This window comes from Enhydra lutris, unplaced genomic scaffold (genome assembly GCF_002288905.1).
Source record: "Enhydra lutris kenyoni isolate GAN:26980312 unplaced genomic scaffold, ASM228890v2 scaffoldscaffold9, whole genome shotgun sequence".
NCBI classification, from domain to species: domain Eukaryota; kingdom Metazoa; phylum Chordata; class Mammalia; order Carnivora; family Mustelidae; genus Enhydra; species Enhydra lutris.
In genome coordinates this window covers 4,066,192-4,085,782 of record NW_019154093.1, presented here as the reverse complement: position 1 = coordinate 4,085,782, position 19,591 = coordinate 4,066,192, and the positions used below count along the sequence as shown (strand labels likewise).

At 47.0% G+C, this 19,591-nt stretch overlaps 2 protein-coding genes across 4 annotated transcripts in view; both read right to left on the bottom strand.

The window, feature by feature from the left end:
• Positions 1-8,586, bottom strand: part of LOC111142974 (histone deacetylase 1) — a 34,340-nt gene extending 25,754 nt beyond the window's left edge. The window contains exons 1-2 of one of the 3 annotated variants that reach the window (XM_022496342.1): positions 8,421-8,586; positions 1,029-1,141 (exon numbers count right to left, since the gene is read on the bottom strand). In XM_022496342.1, the coding sequence (XP_022352050.1) occupies positions 1,029-1,141; positions 8,421-8,586 (279 nt within the window). Of the gene's footprint in view, positions 1-1,028; positions 1,142-8,242; positions 8,384-8,420 lie in introns of those variants that run through there. The other 2 variants (XM_022496345.1, XM_022496344.1) reach the window with 2 other exon arrangements.
• A 3,836-nt stretch (positions 8,587-12,422) lies between these two features.
• Positions 12,423-19,591, bottom strand: part of LOC111142990 (LCK proto-oncogene, Src family tyrosine kinase) — a 23,296-nt gene continuing 16,127 nt past the window's right edge. The window contains exons 10-13 of the mRNA XM_022496368.1: positions 17,166-17,242; positions 16,920-17,073; positions 16,705-16,836; positions 12,423-13,085 (exon numbers count right to left, since the gene is read on the bottom strand). Of these exons, the coding sequence (XP_022352076.1) occupies positions 12,883-13,085; positions 16,705-16,836; positions 16,920-17,073; positions 17,166-17,242 (566 nt within the window). The 3' untranslated portion in view covers positions 12,423-12,882. The remainder of the gene's footprint in view (positions 13,086-16,704; positions 16,837-16,919; positions 17,074-17,165; positions 17,243-19,591) is intronic.

Here is a 19,591-nt window from a genome sequence, read left to right as displayed (position 1 = left end):
TATACCTTTGGCTCAAGTCATGATCCTAGGGTCCCTGCTCAGTGAGGAGTCTGCTTCTCCCTCTCCCCCTGCTCATGCTCTCTCTCTCTCGCAAATAAATAAGTGAAATCTCAATTAACTAATTAATTAAATAAAAATGGGCAGGTGGGCAAAAATCAGCTGGAACCAAGTTAAGCAGTTAGAGAGTCTATGTTCTCTAGTAATCAGAGTCTTGTCTGGTTCAAAACAGTCCTGATCACTCTTTTTTTTAGGCATTGGAATTTTCTGATCCTAGTCCATTAGAACTGTTTATTACATAGTACAGCATATCTAATCCTTGCTGACCTCTCCAGCTCTAGGTACCCTTACTCACACTATACACTTTACACTATAGCACTACCTAAACACCAAACTACTTATAATTTCCCCAAATACACCACATTGTTCTCACCTCTTTGCCTTTTTGTCTACACTCTTCCCTTGGTCTAGAAGATCAGTTCCCTCCTAAACTCCAGGCTAAATTCTATTCAATATTTAAAATTCTGCTCATGGGACCCCTGGGTAGCTCAGTGCGTTAAAGCCTCTGCCTTTGGCTCAGGTCATAATCCCAGGGCCTTGGGATCAAGCCCCGCATCGGGCTCTCTGCTCGGCGGGGAGCCTGCTTCCTCCTCTCTCTCTCTGCCTGCCTCTCTGCCTACTCGTGATCTGTCAAATAAATAAATAAATAAAATATTTTTTAAAAAATCTGCTCAGATAGCACCTCCAGGAAACTTTCCAAGGCTCCCTTCCTCCTTCACTTCTCATTTTCTCTGCATCTTGCACATTCTTTAATTGTTGCACTTACAGAATATAATATAATTTATTTGTGTGCCTGTCAGTTTCCAGCACTGGAGTGAAACCTTTAAAAACAGAAATCTCTATCATTTACAGTGTTTGCCACATAACAGGCGCGCAACACATTTGATGAATGAGTAATTGAGAAAATGAGATGAGTAACATATGACCAGAGCTGATGGGGTTAGGGAGTGGTGGGGCTCCCAGTAACTCACATAGATTTCCATTTTCCGGTAGAGACCATAGTTAAGTAGCAAATTGTGAGTCATACGGATTCGGTGAGGCTTCATTGGATGGCCTTGTCCGTAATAGTAGTTTCCAACATCTCCTGAAGAAGAAAGAGCGGCAGTTTCAGTGACACAGTTAAACACACACTCCCAGGAGAATCCAGGAATTTTTATAACCATCTCCTAGTCAAATTCTTTCTCTTTCGTTCTAGTTTCCAAGATTCTCACCCACTTCAAGGAAGAGTAACTCCAAAACAAAAAACACAAAACAAAACAGAAATAAACAGGGGCGCCTGCATGACTCAGATGGTTAACCGTCTGCCTTCGGCTCAGAGTTCTGGGATGGAGCCCCATGTCAGGGTTCTGAGATGGAGACCCACATCAGGGCTTCTGGGATGAGCCCCACATCAGGCTCTCAGCTCAGCGGGGAGTCTGCTTCTTCCTCTCCCTCTGCCTCTTCCCCTGCTCGTGTTCTCTCTCTCTGTACCTGTCTCAAATGAATAAATAAAATCTTTTTTTTTTTAAAAGATTTTATTTATTTATTTGACAGATAGAGATCACAAGTAGGCAGAGAGGCAGGCAGAGAGAGACAGAGAGGAGGAAGCAGGCTCCCTGCTGAGCAGAGAGCCCGATGCAGGGCTCGATCCCAGGACCCCGAGATCATGACCCAAGCCAAAGGCAGAGGCTTTAACCCACTGAGCCACCCAGGTACCCCATGAATAAATAAAATCTTAAAAAAAAAAAAAAAGAAAGAAACAAAGCAGGGGACCCTGGGGAGGCCAGCACTTAGTACCCATAGGCACTAGACAGTGTGAAGGGTTCATTCCAGAGCTACAGGAGAATAGCAGCAGTGAGGTGACTCACCTCACTGTATCTCCAAAGGAGTCACTCCCACAACAGAAGAATAACCATTACTATTCAAAATCACTATAAGTCAGAGTTCACCTCTTTCGCTTTATAACATTTTATGAAGTTAAAGCACATTTACATTCATTTTCTTACTAGATCCTCACAATAATCTGGTAAAACAGGACAGGAGCATTATTCCCATTTTATAGATAAGAAAACTAAACTCTTGGGGTACTGGGTGGCTCAGGTCATGATCCCAGGGTCCTGGGATCCAGCCCCGCATCGAGCACCCTGCTCAGTGGGAAGCCTGCTTCTCCCTCTCCTACTCCCTCTGCTTGTGTTCCCTCTCTCTCTCTCTCTCTGTCTCAAATAAATAAATAAATTACATATATATATATATATATATATATATATATATACACACACATATATATATACACACACACACATAATTTAAATTTAATTTAAATTTAATTTTTAAATTTTAAAAATTAAAAATAAAAGCACTAAACTCATCATCTCTCGCTTTATCCATAACAACAGACTTCTAATTGGTTCCTCTGCTTTCAACTCAAACTATCTGCCGTATCTCTTTCCTGCTCTCTCCCTCTCCCGGCTCTCTGCTCTAAACCGGAGTAGGCAAACTATGGCCCTTGCGCCAAATACTACAGGCTGCCTGTTTTTGTAAATAAGACTGTACTGGAACACAGCCATGCCCATTAATTTAAATCTTGTCTATGGCTGCTTTCACATTGTAATAGAATTGAATAAACAGTCGCCACAGAGACCCACCCACATGGCACACAAGGCCAAAAATATTTACTATGGGGACATTTACAGAAAACTTGCCAGTCTCTGTTCTAAACACACTACACGATTATCAGCATCCTGAACATGGCATTCACCTTCACACCCAAGTAGCCTTTGTTAAGACTGTTCCTTTGACCCAGAATGTCCTTCCTTTTCTGATGATCCTCATACTACAAAGCCCAGCTTAAGCGCCAAACATAATCCTGATCAAAATAAAGGGTCATGGGGCACCTGGGTGGCTCAGAGGGTTAAGCCTCTGCCTTTGGCTCAGGTCCTGATCCCAGGGTCCTGGGATCAAGCCCTGCATCGGGCTTCCTGCTTTCCTCTCTCTCTCTGTCTGCCTCTCTGCCTGCTTGTGATCTTTGTCTGTCAAATAAATAAATAAAATCTTAAAAAAATTAAAAAAATAAAGGGTCGTTTCCTCTCCATTTGTATATATCACTTAATAAATTTGTTCTGAGGGGTGCCTGGGTGGGTCAGATGGCTAAGCATCTGCCTTTGGCTCAGGTCATGAACTCTAGGTCCTGGGATGGAGCCCTGCATAAGCCCCACATGAGCCCCGCATCCGGCTCCCTGCCCCGCAGGAAGTCTGCTTCTACCTCTCCCCACTCTCTCTCAAATGTATAAATAAAATCTTTATAAATAAATAAATAATAAACAAATAAATTTTGTTTTGTATCTTAATTACTTATATATCTATTTATATCCATAAGACTGGATGCTCTTTGAAGGCAAGGACAAATGCACCCTATACAACATAATGGCTAAATAAAGATTCAAGGAACTGAACTGAGTGAGACTCAGAGAAGTGAAGTGCCTATTCAAGATCATACAACTAACAAGTGATGCAGGGGTCAACTATTTTGACTCAAAATCCAGTATCCTAAAAGCTGCATTGGGTTTCCCAGGTACCTACTTCAGTTTGCACTTAATCTAGAGGGCTCTGTGAATCTGCTTGGCACAAAGTTCCTGGCACAAATACTCCAAAAATCAAGTGGGGGTGCCTGGCTGGCTTAGTTACTAGGGGAAGCGACTCTTGATCTCAGGGCCATGAGTTCCAGGCCCACCTCGGGCAAAGAGCTTATTTAAGAAAGAAAGAAAGAAAGAAAGAAAGAAAGAAAGAAAGAAAGAAAGAAAGAAAGAAAATACAAAACAAAACGAAAAAAAACCCAAACCAACGAAAACAAAAACAAAACGAAACAAAAAAATCAAGAGAACTGAACACCCAAGGATCCCTCCTTAGAGGTCCATCAGAATGAGGCAGATCTCTGAGCACCAGTGAAAAGAAGGTCCCAGCCTCTTACACACTGTGGTTTTGGTGGTGTCAGTACCAGTCTGCATTCCAGGGAGCAATGCACTGTGGGGAACGCCACCAAGAGCATCTAAACCATGCTCCAATCCTCTTCGTCATAGACATGGCCAGGGACAATGGGAAACTTCTGAACAGCTGGATGTTTGGGATCTCACCCTCTTCTCTGTCTTTTTAATAGACTTTACTTTTTAGAACAATTTTAGATTTATAGAAAAATTGCAAAGATAGTACAGAGAGTTCTCAGATACCCAACAGGCAGTTTCCCCTATTACCAGCATTCTACATGATAAAATAAGAAGTATTTGTTACAATTAATGAACCAACACTGACACAGTATCATTGACTAAAAGCCCATGCTTTATTCAAATTTCCTTAGTTTTCACTTAATGTCCTTTTACCCTCTTCTCTTAATCTTAGTGAAGCCTCTGAGGGCAAGAACTGTGCTCTCAGCCAGAGCCACAAGCCAGAATGTAGTATTTGGGGCATTCAATTGGGACCCTTGTCTCATACAGACACAGACTTTTGAGATGCAGTAGCAGAGAAGGCAGGAGGAAATTTATTTCCAGAGACCCTCAGACCACCTTATTAGTCATGGGGATTTGGTAGAGTAAGTTCTCAAGGCATTGGCTGAGACATCCTGATGCAGACCCAATCTGAAGGCAGACAGTAACATGACCATTACCATTACGTAACTGGATTCCTGGCTTACCCATGTCTCTCGCCTGGGCCTTAATCCCCAGCAACTCCCCTGCCTATCAAACCTGAACTCAGCCAAGGCTAAGACTTGGGGAACGAAGATAACTTATCTAGAAGGCTTGGGGTGTCCCTGGGGGTGGGGTACAGAGGCACCATCCTTTTCCTAACAGCTTTTAATCCAGTTGCTGACTTTTGAAAAGAAATCATCTTTTTTATTTAGATACTACCTTCATAATTTAGAGAGCTTTTCCCCACTCTTCTCAAAGTTTATCAGTTTTATAGGACAGTGACTTGAGGCCTTCAAAGGTAGGCCTCAGAAGCTGCAAAGCTTCTGAGGGGCAGAACTAAGTGTGGGTCCCAAGTTAGTGACCTCACTGCAAAACTCACAAGCAATTTTTCAAAAAGTAAGCTGTCTCCTTTGTCTAAAGACTAAGGTCTTTTCACTTTTTCTTGTTTTAAACTACGGTGTAGAGATCACAAAACTGTGCAAACAGGGACGCCTGAGTGGCTCAGTTCGTTAAGCGGCTGCCTTCAGCTCAGTTCATGATCCCAGAGTCCTGGGATCGAGTCCCACATGTCCCATATCCAGCTCCTGGCTCAGCAGGGAGCCTGCTTCTCCCTCTCACTCTGCCTGCTGCTCTCCCTGCTTGTATTCTCCCTCTCTGTTAAATGAATAAAATCTTAAAACAACAACAACAACAACAACTGTGTAAACCGATACGACCACAAAGTCACAGGCTCCAGCCTCGAATGGGCCCTCACCACTGCCCAGCAGTCCTTCCAAATTTATTTTCCTAGCTCCCTCTTTCACAACAGCTACTTAACAGCTATCTCTCTTTGAGATGACTACTCTTCCAACTGCCCTCCACCACTCACAGGAAAAAGAATACTCCGGTTCCTTCATTTTGAAAACTCCCTCAACTTTCTCCCCATCCAGCGTACCTACATTTGAACTTTTCCTTGCCTCTCATCACGAAGAAACTTCCCCTGGAAAGTCTAATGTCCCTCTCTGTGCTCTGGTTTCCATCTCACCTGGCCTCCTCAGGAAACTCCATCAATACCAGCCCCTCTCTCCTCTATCTTCAACCACTCCCTTTGGTTATTTTACATTTGGATTTTGAATATGCTCGACCCTCAGCCACTACATCCCCTTTTATAAACAACCTTTTCTTTCTGCCCCAACCAAGCTTCCTTTGAAAAGGGTTCAATATGACGTCTTCTCTTCACCCATCCATTCATTCTTCAATCTTCTGCAATCTAGCTTCACTCTGAAACTGCGCACAAGAAACAGTTCTTGCCAACAAGTTGCCACTCCCACCTTCTTTTGGCTACTGTAACCCAAGACTTTCTGGGGTGCCTGGATGGCTCATTGGTTAAGCATTTGACTCCTGATCTCACTCAGGTCTTGATCTCACTCACAGTTGTCATGAGTTTAAGCCCCATGGGGGGCTCCATGCTGAGTGCAGAGCCTACTTAAAGAAAAAAACAACAACAAAGAAAAGACTTTCTGGTTCACTTACATTCCCCTTGCACAATTTAAGTATTTATTGAGAGCCTGCTATGACCAAGGCACTGTTCTGGGGGCTGAGCATAGAGAGCTAGGTAAGACACGACCCCAATTTCTAAGGAGATTACTGTCTAAGAAGAATGAACAAGTCCACAGGCAATTCCAATAGACAGCGACAAGCACTATGACAGGGGAGTACGAAGCATGAAAAGCACTAGACTTTTCCTCAGTCTGCTTCCTTAGAATTCCGCCAAGGATCCTCTTCTCTTGCCACCCTGTACAACTTCTTGGGTGATTGCACCCTCTGTAACGAAAATTACCATCTGTATGCTGAAAACTTCCAAAAATCTCTCTCTTCTCATTCCTACTAAACTGCAGACCTGAATGGCCAACAGCCTTCTGAATGCTTCTACTTGGATATCTCCCAAAAAGTATTTCTTAAAAGTATAAAACCCAGGGGCGCCTGGGTGGCTCAGTCAGTTGGGCATCTGCCTCTGGCTCAGGTCGTGGTCCCTGGGTCCTGGGATCAAGCCCCAAGTCAGGCTCCCTGCTCAGCAGAAAGCCTGCTTCTCCCACTCCCTCTGCCTGCCACTCCCTCTGCTTATGCTCTCCCTCTGTCAAATAAATAAATATAGTCTTAAGAAAAAAATACAAAACCCAAAGTTATCAACTGATATAGCCTAACACATCAAACTACCCAACGCAGGAGTTTGGGATCCTTGCCTTCTTCATTACCCCTACATTTGTGTACTTAATTTCTGTCTCAGAGTGATAATTCTAAGGTATAAGTCTGATGATGTCACCAGGCTGCATAAAACTTCAATGATTCACAAGTGCACTCAGAATAAAGTTCAGCTTCCTTAAGACAGAGTGCCCAGCCCTTCATGATCTGGTCTCCATTTCTTTTCCAGCCTCATCACTTGCAACCTTTCCCTCCAGCCTATTCCCTGACTTTCTACACTCTACATTCAAACCTATGTCTCAGCCGTACTATACACATACCTGCTGTCTTTCAAAAATGCTGTCCTCTCTCTTACTTCTAAACTTAACATCATCTTTGCCTTCCCTGGGCCTGGCTAGTAACTCCCGTTCTTCAGGTCCTAACTGAGATGGCACCTCCCACCCAGACTCCGCAGGCTCAGCTGGGTGCCTCTACTCTGTGCTCCCAAAACACTCTGAGCTTTCCTTTATCCCAGCATGATACTGGAGAGCAATTCTGTCACTGCCCATCTCCCCCTCCAGACTGAGGGAAGATGAGAAGTGACCTGATCAGCCCCATGGCCCCAGCACCTAAATGTCCCTAGTACAGAGTAAGCTGCTCCACAGGCTTCTGTTGAATGAAAAAGTCTGTTTTAACAGGTTGCATCTTTCTCCTTCCAAGCCCAGGGGCCCCATTTCCCAGCAGCAACTGCAGGCCCAGCTCAGAGACTGGGGGAGGGGAGGCTGGTGACAGGAGGTGGTGACTCCTGCAGGACTCTCACCAAAAAGGGTGAGGAAGCAAAGGGGCAGAGGAAGACCTTTGTATTCTCGGCAGGGAAACAAATCCTTGCACCCTTCTCTGCCAGATCCTGCCTCCCCGCTTAGACTCAGCCTCCCCTCCAGGAGACCCACTCAAACTCTCCCCAATCAGGCTTCCTGAGATCCCACCTCCCTCCATCAAGTTACCCCAGGCTTCCCCAAAAGACCCCCGCTCGGCCTCGGCCTCTTCCCTCAGCCTCGACTTCCTTTCCTTTACTCTGAGCCTCCTCCCTCAGACTCGACCTCCTGCTCTCAGCCTCCTCCCCGCTGCCTCCTCCCTCCCCCGACCTCTTTCCTCTGAGCCTCCTCCCTCAGTCTCGACCTCGTTCCGCTCAGCCTCTTCCCTCTGCCTCTCTCTCTGAGCCTCCTCTCTCAGCCTCGTCCTCGCAGCCTCCTCTCTCAGCCTTTCCCCAACGCCTCAGCCTCTCCCAGCCTCCCCGCTCGCATCTCCTCAGCCTCCCTCTCCCGGATCCCGCCCGGCCCCGCCCCCGCCGCGCGCACGGTGCTCACCGTCGTAGTAGTAACAGACTTTCCTCCTGGTGCCCTGAGTCTGCGCCATCTTGCTCGCCTCCCGTCCCTCCCGTCAGTCGGTCCGTCCGCCCTCCCGCCCGCGGCTCAGCTCAGCGTCCGACCCAAGGGGGAGGGGGCGGGCCTCCAGCCCGCTCCGCCCGTCCCCTCCCGGGCTCACCTATAGCCGCGCAGCCCGGGCACGGATCCAGCCAATCAGCTTGCGCAGGGACGGCCCGGAACTCGGCAGGGGGCAAGGGCAGCCCTGAGAGGCAGCCGAGGGCCCCCTGGGCCTGTACCAAGGTCTGCGACAGGGGGGTGGGGGAGCTGCCCGGGGACCGTACCATTAGTCCCGGGGGAAGAAAGCAGAGCCGTACACTTCACCGTCCCATTTCAGTGTTGGAAGCGTGCTTGGAGATCAGAAGCCAACTTTGTAATTTTGTAGAGACTCAGCGGAGGTCTACGTGGGGGGTTGTGGAGGGGGGAAGTGACTTGCACAAGGTCACTGAGCTGATGACACGGCTGAACGTGGATTAGAACGTGGGTTTGGAAGAGGGAGAGATAAACTGATAAAGGAAAGAAAACAGCTGTGGGGCAAGTACTGTGCAACAGCTCCACCGACGTTTATCTCAACGATTGCTCACAGCAGCTTTGGAAGAGGCTTTTGATTCCCATTTTATGGATACGGACAATGAACTTCAGATCTCTGTGACCTGCTCAGAGTCACACAATGAGTAATTAGATCCAACTTTCAATAGTACAGATTTTGTGAATGCCCACTGTGCAGCAGAGACACTAACGAAGGTGCAGAACCCAGCCTTTTTTTCTTGTTTAAATTTTATTTATTTCATAGATAGCGAGAGAGGGAACACAAGCAAGAGGAGCTTGTGTTGAGAGAGGGAGAAGCAGGCCTCCAGCTGAGCAGCTGGGGCTGGATGCCCAACCCTGGGATCATGACCTGAGCCAAAGGCAGCCGCTTAATGACTGAGTCACCCGGGCGCCCCAAACCCAGCCTTGCTTACGCCAAACTTCCCTGATGCCGTCACCCAGGAGGACTCAAGAGTGCCTTTACACAAGAGGAAACCTTGTGCTAGAGAAGGGTTTCTCGAGCTATTGAAGCTATTAGGATTTGGAGCTGGATAATTCCACACTGCAGGGGGCTGTCTTGAGCATTGTAGGATGTTTAGCAACATCCTTAGCCTTTACTCATTAGAAGCCAATAGCACCTTCCACTCCCACCCCCCAGCTGCAATAACAAAAATTGTCTCCAGACATTGCAAAACTGTCCCCAGGGCAAGGTGTGCGTGTGCGTGTGCATGTGCGTGTGTGTGTGTGTGTGTATGTGTAAGATTACCCCTACCTTCCCCTTGAGAACCACTGCTCTAAATTGATCAAACAATCAACAACTGTTCATTGTTGAAAGCTGAAAGACTGAAAAGCACTGCGATGGGCTATTAAAATAATAAAATACAACAGTATTAATATTTAGTGGATACTTAACTATTTGTGTGCCAAGTAAGTTACAAACTCATGGTCCTACCTATAGTCGATAAGATACATTTTTATGCCTCTTCAATTTATTTGTTTATTTATTTATTTATTAAGTAGGCTCCACACCCAGCGTGGAGCCCAATAGGAGGCTTGAACTCACGACTCCGAGATTAAGACAGCTTCATCAAGAGTTGGATGCCTAACCAGCTGATCCATCCAGGTACCCCTATGCCTCTACAGTTAAAGACTGCTTGCGCACTTGTGTTCCTCACTTAAGAACTGCATTTGGGCCACTGATTATAAAAGTAACAGAAGATCTAAGACTGGGCAATTCTATCATAGAAACAGCTAAAGGGCCAGGGGATTAACCCCTGTTTCCAGCTCTGTGTTGCTGCTTTCTGGCTAATAACCTTTCTGGCTCCCACTTCCCTTTTTGTAAAATGGAGAGGATAAGAATACAAAGTTCACCAGCTCTATGGCTGCACACAGTATCCAGAAGAAGAGGAGGGTGGGGATCAGATGAGGTCATGGGTGTGGCAACATTTTATAAAATGCAGAACAGGAGTCAGAAACACAGATCCTTCCAGAGGTGAGGCAGGTGGTATAAAAATAAGTGGATTTATATTAGTTTGATTCAAGTGCTTTCCATATTTCTAAAATTGGATTCTTTTTCACTTTCCTGAAGCAATATGCCTTTCCCCCATCTTTCCTCAAACACACTGCCATCTGCAGGTGTCTTTCATACTCTCACTTTTTAATGGAAATAGAGGTGAAAAACATTTCATTTTCCTCTTCATTCTAAGAACAACAGTGCAAGCATGATGAACCACTCGCACTCAGTTTCACTGTCTGGCAAAGGGACTCCGGCAAAGAAAGAGCTCAAGCCCTACCCGAAGGGGGAGCCACTACCCAGCTCCCTGAGGACAGGAAACCAAATCTTCAAACTTTTTTTTTTAAAGATTTTATTTATTTGACAGAGAGAGAGAGAGAGATCACAAGCAGGCAGAGAGGCAGGCTCCCTGCTGAGCCTGCTGTGGGGCTCTATCCTAGGACCCTGAGATCATGACCTGAGCCGAAGGCAGAGGCTTAACCCAATGAGCCACCCAGGTGCCCCCACGCTGTTTTTTCAAGAGAAGGCAGAAATGAGTAGTTTTAGGCAAAATCTTCCCAGTTTTATAAATTGACTGCTAACTCAGTTAACATTCAAGACAGAAGGAAGGGCCCTTCTTTTAAAATGTAAGTCAGATCATGGGGTGCCAGGGTCCCTCACTTGTGTGTGTGTGTGTGTGTGTGTGTACACGAGCTCTCAAAAAAAAAAGCTTAAAAAATAGTAATAAAGCATAAGTCAGGTCATGTCATGGCTATGCAAAAAATCTACCCCTGAGGCCCCCTGTCTGGACTTTCTGTCTCCGTGCTGGCCAAGGGAGCTTCTGCCTCAGGCTGTTCCCTCATCCTGGCCTCTCCTCCCCCTAAAATGTGGCTTGCTCCCTCATCTCCTTTAAATATTTGCTCAAAAGTCACCTTCTCAATGAGGCCTTCCCAGACCATCCTGTTTAGAATTGTACATTTCCCCCAAACATGACACTCCTCATTCCCCTTACCCTGCTTTATTTTCCCCTCAGCACTCAGCACCTTGTAGCATACCATATCATTTACTTCTTTGTGACGTTTATGGTGTCTTCCCTTACTAGGATGTAAGCTCCCTAAGGACAGAGATTTTGTTTGCTTTCTCTGCCCTATATTCTATGAACCCAGAACCATGCCTAACACACAGATGTTCAATAAACATTTGCCAAGTTCTGCCTGAGCGGCGCAGTCGGTTAAGCATCCGACCCTTGGTTTCCACTCAGGTAGTGGTCTCAGGGTCTTCAGATTGAGCCCCATGTGGGGCTCCGCGCTCAGTGCTGAATCGGCTTGAGAATCTCTCTCCCTCTCCCTGCCACTCCCACTTGTGTTGTCTCACTCTCTCAAATAAATAAACAAATTATAAATAAGGAAATATTTGCCAAATGAGTGATTCAATTCAATGCTTAAAAACATCTTGGGGTGGGGGGGGGAGTGCCCGGCTGTCTCAGTCAGCAGACTGGGTGACTCTTGACCTCAGGGTTGTGAGTTCCAACCCCATGTGGGGTGTAGAGACCATTTAAAAATAAAATCTTTGGGGCACCTGGGTGGCTCAGTGGGTTAAGCCTCTGCCTTCGACTCAGGTCACGATCTCAGGGTCCTGCTATCGAACCCCATCTTGGGCTCTCTGCTCAGCAGGGAGCCTGCTTCTCTCCCTCTCTCTCTGCCTACTTGTGATCTCTGTCTGTCAAATAAATAAGATCTAAACAAAATAAAACATATCTGAGTACAAACATAGCCCCAGAATCAGTAGCTGTAAAAAGTGGTATTACCCTTAAGTAATGGGAGGGGAGGGTGTCCTGGGACACACCCACTCCCCACAAGGCTCTACGTAGGGGTCACCCTTAATCCTTTGGGGTGGGAGTTTGAAGGAGTTCAAAGAGCCCATCCAGCAACGTGTAGGAACTTCCTCTTGGCTCCCCAAATCAGCAGAGCTGGAAAAAGTTCAGACATCCCCTCATCCCATCTTTCACCCCAATTCAGGGTGACTTAATTTCCATCTTCTGAACCCCTACTTCCCCCTCCCAAGGAAGTGTAGATGGGAGTGAATGCGGAGCTGAGAGATATGTAATCTTCATCAACAGAGAGTCATTTATTGAGCTCCTAATGTGTGCCAGGCTCCAAGGAGAGCACACAGAGGTATCAGATAAGGTCCCAGCCTTCAAGAAGCTTCTTGATGGGAGGGGAAAGGGAAAGGGGGTGGGCAGAAGCCAGTGTCAATCACAGGCGTCCCTCTTCTCTCTGGTTGCCTTGGGAAGTAGAAGGGCCCACAAAGGGACAACTTGAACAGGTGCCCAAGACATAATATACCCATGCCACACACGTACAAGACACCTGTGCAGAACCCACACAGCTACAGAAGCCTGTATAAGACAACAGGAAGTGGCCCTGCCACGCGTCGGCGGGATTCACAGAGTCCGTAGGTGCATAGGCGACACGGGGATGACGAGTATGACACAAGAACTGCATCTCCCCCAGCCAGGTGGGCTAGATGGAGGGAGGGCTCTGGGCCCGGCCCGCTGGGTGTGTCAGGGCTGAGGCTGGTACTGGCCCTCTGTGGCCGTGAAGAAGTCCTCCAGCACACTGCGCAGGTAGTCGAAGGTGGGCCGGTCCTCTGGGCGCTCCTTCCAGCAAAGCATCATGAGGTGGTACAGCTCCTCGGGACAGTTGTCAGGTCGCACCATGCGGTAGCCTCGCTCTAGGTTCTGAATCACCTCAGGATTGGTCATCCCTAGAGATTGATGGGAGAGATGATATCAAGGCTCCAGGCTTCCGACCCCCATGGCAGGGGTGACTTTCAGAATATTTAACTGGCATGGTGTGAGCACCGATCCGAAAGAATCTCGGTAGGCATCAACACTAAGGCCTTGTACTTCGGGTACCAGCCACACATCAGCCAGGCCACTTGGAGTGTCGGCTGTGGCTTAAGCACTTAATAACACGTATGTGATGATTGTGAGGCCATGCGTGAGCCATCTCCCCTCTTTGGGCCTCAGTTTCCTCATCTGGGAAATGGACCTAAGAATAACTCCTACCTCATATAGCTGTTATGAAAATTGAAGGAGATAGTGCTTGTAAAACACCAAGTATAGGGCCTGGAGAGGAGATGCTACATGAAGAATATCTGTGATTATTATGATTTGGTGGTGGAATATGGGGTGGTCAGGCCCCAGGGCAGGACAGGAGCCTACAGACGGCACAGGGGTGAGGCTTCTCTGGTTTGGGAAACAGGCACATGAGATGCCAGGTGGGCCCTGGAAACCAGCAAAGCAGACCCTGCATAAGGTAGATTCACCAGATCCCTCTAGGAACCAGATTAAATAATTTGGGGACCATGTCCCTTAAAACTAGGAAATTCAGGAAATCAGAGGACATAGACCAGAGAACTAAACACCATGGCTAGAGTCAAGGATGCAAACCCATAGTCTGCACCCAGCCTAAATAGCCCATAGACCTACTTTGGTTTGACCCCTATTGGGGTTTTTTTTGTTGTTGTTTATTTATATTTATTTATTATTATTTATTTTATTTTTTTAAGTAGGCTCCACACCCAGTTAGAGTCCAATGTGGGACTTGAACTCAAGACCCTGAGATCAAAACCTGAGCTGAGATCAAGAGTTGGATGCTTAAACAACTGAGCCACCCAGGCACCCTACTGTGTTTTTAAACAATTTGAATCAATCATCAATATTTGGATATAGGAAATTTTCTTAAAATTCCAAGGTTTGGGGGCGCCTGGGTGGCTCAGTGGGTTAAGCCTCTGCCTTCGGCTCAGGTCATGATCTCAGGGTCCTGGGATCGAGCCCCGCATCAGGCTCTCTGCTTGGCAGGGAGACTGCTTCCTCCTCTCTCTCTTTCTGCCTGCCTCTCTGCTTACTTGTGATCTCTCTCTGCGAAATAAATAAATAAAATCTTTAAAAAAAAATTCCAAGGTTTGGCTTCTCTTGAAAAAGAAAAGGTCTGGGGACACCTGGGTGGCTCAGATGATTAAGCATCTGCCTTCAGCTCAGGTCATGATCTTCTGGTCCTGGGATTGAGCCCTGTGTTCAGCAGGGAGTCTGGGAGTCTGCTTTTCCCTCTCCGTCTGCTTCTCTCTCCTGCTCACACTCACTCTCTTTCTCTGTCTCAGATGAATACATTTTTTAAAATCTTAAAAAATAAAAAAAAAAGAAGAGAAAATATCTGTTTTGGGGGTTCCTATGTCTTAGTGGTAATGCAAGTTCACCCAGGCCCCATTACTCCCCATTATCTCCCTAACCCTGAAGTCACGTGTCAGTTGCCAATTATTCTCATGCTTTCAATGCTTTTTTTCATCTTTTAAAATTAATTAATTAATTATTTTGTTTGTTTGTTTGTTTTTAAGTAGGTTTCATGCCCAGTGTGGGTCTTGAACTCATTAGCCCAAGATCAAGAACTGCATGCTATACTGACTGAGCCAGCCAGGCGCCCCACGTTTTTTTATTCTTCTTCTTTTTTTTTTTTTTTAAGAGTTTTATTCATTGGGGTGCCTGGGTGGCTCAGTGGGTTAAAGTCTCTGCCTTCGGCTCAGGTCATGATCTCAGGGTCCTGGGATTGAGCCCCGCATTGGGCTCTCTGCTCAGCAGGGAGCCTGCTTCCTCCTCTTTCTCTGCCTGCCCCTCTGCCTACTTGTGATCTCCGTCTGTCAAATGAATAAATTTTTAAAAATCTTTAAATAAAAAAAGATTTTTATTTATTTGACAGAGAGAGAGAGATCACAAGTAGGTAAAGAGGCAGGCAGAAAGTGAGGGGAAGCAGGCTCTGTGCTGAGCAGAGAGCCCAATGCGGGGCTCAATCTCAGGACCCTGAGACCATGACCTGAGCTGAAAGCAGAGGCTTAACCCACTGAGCCACCCAGGAGCCCCTGCTTTTTTTTTTTTTTTTTCTTCTAACAGAGAAATTCTCTATGGGTTCACCTCTGTGGGCACAGTGGAGGAGCTGTAAGGACATTTGGCTGGGTGACTGGAGTGTGGTTCTCGCCCCCGTGCTGCCCTTGGACTCTGATAGGGCCAGTCCTGGGAAGAGAAGTCCTTCAGGCTCTCACCTAATTCTAAGGTGCCTTTACCTTTCTAGGAGCAAAATTCTGTACATAGCGCTCTGGGGGTATGGGAAGCTTCTGGATTTCTGGCCATTGTGCTCCGTGACTTTTCTCCCCTATCTTTGCGTTCCATTTCCTTTCCCCAGAACTTCCTAGCAAGTTCCTTTCAAAAAATTCCATCTGTCTTGGCTGAATTCGGGGGTAAAGGACTGTGTCCAGAGGTTAGAGGAAGGGATAGGAGAGGGTAGGAATTAGTCATTTATATATCTCTCTCATTTGTTATGTGGAAAGTTCCAGAAGGCAGGGAAGTCACTGCTTAGTGAGCACCTGCTGGGAGTCAAACTCTTTCACAAATCGCCTCTTTTGTTCATATCAGGAAACTGAGGCTCAGAGAGGTAAAGTCACTTGCCCAAAGTGATGATTAATAATAAAACCTAGGGGCTCCTGGGTCGCTCAGTCGGCTAAGTGTCCGACTTGCTCAGGTCTTGATCTCAGGGTTATGATATCAAGCCCCGTGTTGGCTCCGTGTTCAGTGAGGAGTCTGTTTGAGATTCCCCCTCTCCTTTGCCCCTCCCCCTGCGCTCTTGCTCTCTCAAATAAATAAATAAATCTTTAAAAAATAATAATAATAATAAAACCTAACACTCTTGAGTGCTTAGTATGGGCCAGATACTGTTCTAACCTCATAATTTACAGGTGGGGAAAGAAAGAATGATCTGACTGGGGGCATCTGGGTGGCTCAGTGGGTTAAAGCCTCTGCCTTCAGCTTAGGTCATGATCCCAGGCTCCTGGGATCAAGCCCCGCATCACATTGGGCGATTGAGCTCCTCTGCTCAGCAGGGAGCCTACTTCCCTTCCTCTTTCTCTCTGCCTGCCTCTCTGCCTACCTGTGATCTCTGTCTGTCGAATAAATAAATAAAATCTTAAAAAAAAAAAAAAGAAAAAGAATGATCTGATCAAACCCAAATAGAAATTAGCATCAGTGGCAGATCTGGTAGTAAAGGCAGGCCTTTTCCCTCCCAAGTCAGATCCTCTTCTACCATCCCAGGCTGCCCGTGTCAGAACTTAAGAGCTGGGATTATTGAAGGAGGAGAGAGATCGAGACAGACACGGAAGACGGAAGCCAGCCCTAGGAGATGTGGCACCTGACTGGGGATTCTGGAGTCCTGAGTGAATACAGGAAAAGCAGCTAGGAAGATTCAGAATCTGAACCAGGGACAGATGAAGTGAGTGGACAGACATGCATGGGCTACTCTTCCCCATCACCCTTTCAGTTCCTACCCTTGGCCCTGACCTGGGTAAGGAATGCGGCCATGGGTGACAATCTCCGTCAGCAGGATCCCAAAAGACCACACATCCGACTTGATGGTGAATGTCCCATAGTTAATGGCTTCTGGTGCTGTCCACTTAATGGGAAACTTGGCTCCTGGAGAGAGGCAGAGAGAGGTCACCTGGGTCTGCTTGGCCAGACCCCACAGGCCCCAGAATTCCCTTATATCCCACACCTACCCTCCCTGGCTGTGTACTCGTTGTCCACGATGAGGCGTGCTAGGCCAAAGTCTGCAATCTTGCAGCTCAGGGTGTCAGAAACGAGGATGTTGGCAGCCCTCAGGTCACGGTGGATGTAATTCCGCTCTTCAATGAATGCCATGCCCTCTGCAATCTGAAGACCAGGTAGGAGGTCAGCAGCCCTGGGCCGAACATCCTTACCTCACTGGGCTGTGCACCTGCCCAGCCCCTCCCCAGTCTCCTTACTTGGGCTGCCATGTCCAGGAGTTTGTTGATGGTCAGCTTGATGCCTGGGGGTGTCTTGAGGAAATCTACCAGGCTCCCTGTGAGCAGAAGCAAAAGTTGCTGACTCAAGATGTCCCAGCAGATAGCCCCCAGACAGGTCGCCTGGGTGGCTCAGTCAGTTAAACGTCGGCCTTCAGCTCAGGTCAGGATCCCAGGGTCCTGGGATTGAGCCCTACACCGGGTACTCTGCTTAGTGGGGAGCCTGTTTCTACCTCTCCCTCTGTCTACCACTCTGCCTACTTGTGCTCTCTCTCTCTGTCAAGTAAAATCTTTTAAAAAAAGAAAAATTTGTTATTAAAAAAAAGAAAGAAAGAAAGCTCCCCGAGCCTTCTCCTCTAACTGGCTATCTAGAAGCAGTGTCTGACATGTGGAAAGAAGAGTAAGGGGTGAGAATGGAGAAGTGTGCATTCAGGGTGAAGATACCCAGGATATATGAAGGCTTTTCCTGGGGACTAGGATGGAACATGCTTGGAGAAGTCGGTAAACTTCTTGTCACCAATGGGGTAAAATCCAAACTCCTTAGCCGGGTGTCCAAATTCCGGCACGGTCCGTACTGTAGTTTCGTCTTTCCCCCATTCCTACTTCTTTCGCTTCACCCACCCTAGATAATTTTGAAATTTTTCATATAGACCACTGGGGTCTCACCCCAAAGTCTCTTTGTCCCATCTCTGCCTCCTAAAAATTCTACTTTTCTTTCATGGCCCAGCTAGACTATTCCTCTAGGAAGCCTCTCTAGATCCTACCAGGCCTAATAAATTGCATCATTATCTACATTCCCATGACATGCTGGAACTCTCCTGTGGCAAAACTCTGGTTTTCCTAGAGTTTGTGCCACATAACTAAAATGCAGTTCCCCTGAAAGCAGGAGCCTTGTTTTGTCCATCCATTCTCTTGGTGTCCCTCCCAAAATAAGCAGTGATAAATGTGTGCCAAAGATATTGAATGGAGCATAGTAAGAGCTGCCTGGGGGGCTGAGGGACAACATCTGGAAGCAAAGGGTAACTAGAAGAAGACCAGGGATGACAGTTGCTGGAACAGAGCTAGTGACTTCTCAAGAGATTAAAACCTTGTGTAAAGGTGGCAACAACCTAAATTTCCCTACTACGAGGGCTGAATTAGTCACCAAAGATAAAAGGCTCCCCCAGACACAGCAAATACATGGGCATGTACTGCCACTCCTGCATCAAATCCATGGTAGATTCTCCCAATCAATCCCAGCACTCATTTCCAGTGAGCCTCAGAATCCTCCTCAACACAGCACTCCAAGCAGCTACCACTTGAACTTGGTCCACATGGTAAACCTATTTGCTACTTCCAGAATCCAAGAGCCAATTAGGAGCCTTTTTCCCTTCCTGGAAGAGGGACAGCTCTTATACTCCCAAAGAATCAGAGCCAGATAACAACAAACTTGCTGAGCAGTAAATATACTGCAGGCACTATTCTAACACCTCTGTGTACACTGACTCTGTCATCCTCACAAAGTCCCCATGAGAAAGTTACTATATAATTATTATCACATATTACAGATGAGGACACCACAGCAGAGAGCTGTGAAGGCCACACAATCATGAAGGCAAGATTCTAACATAGGCAGTCAGATTCTAGAGCTTGTAATGACTACTCTAAATTATTTCTGGGTGAGCCCGTTCAGATTTCTGATGTTATACTTGGGGAAAATGAGCACCAGAGATGGGACAAGGACTTGGCCTGTCACAGCAAATTGGTGACAAAGCTGGGCCTAAAATCTTTGGGGGGGGGGGCCTAGAAACTTCTATCCACCTTCCTGGGTGCTCTCAATCAGTCCAAGGGAGGACAAGAGGCTCACTTAGACCTGAAAAAGAGAGATTTGAGGCAGATCTGCCCTCTCAAGGGTCAGGGTCAAAAGGAAGAGAGAAATAAGGCTAGAGACCCACACATTTGAAATCAAGCATCCCGGGGGTGGGAGGGCATCTGGGTGGCTCATGGATTAAACATTTGCTTTCAGCCCAGGTCAGGATCCTAGGGTCCTGGGATCAAGCCAGTCCCCGGCTCCCTGCTGGGTGGGGAACCTGCTTCTGTCTCTTCCCCTGCTTCTACTCTCTGCTAAATAAGTAAATAAAATCTTAAACACACACACACACACACACACACACACACACACACACACACACACACACAAGAATCCCGAGATCTTGATCTTAAGCCTTTGAAAAAGGCCCGGGAAAATGAGAAGTGAAAGCTCTTCCGGAGCCTGCCACCTTAAGCTGGGCTCCCAGACAGGCTCGAACATCACACCCTCTCCCTGTCCCTGGTGGTGAGTCTTTAGGTGCCCAGGAAAACTAGAAACCCTGAGCCAGGCGAAAAGGCAGATCTCCTCCATCTCCTATCAGGGGCTGGGGCGGGGGGGG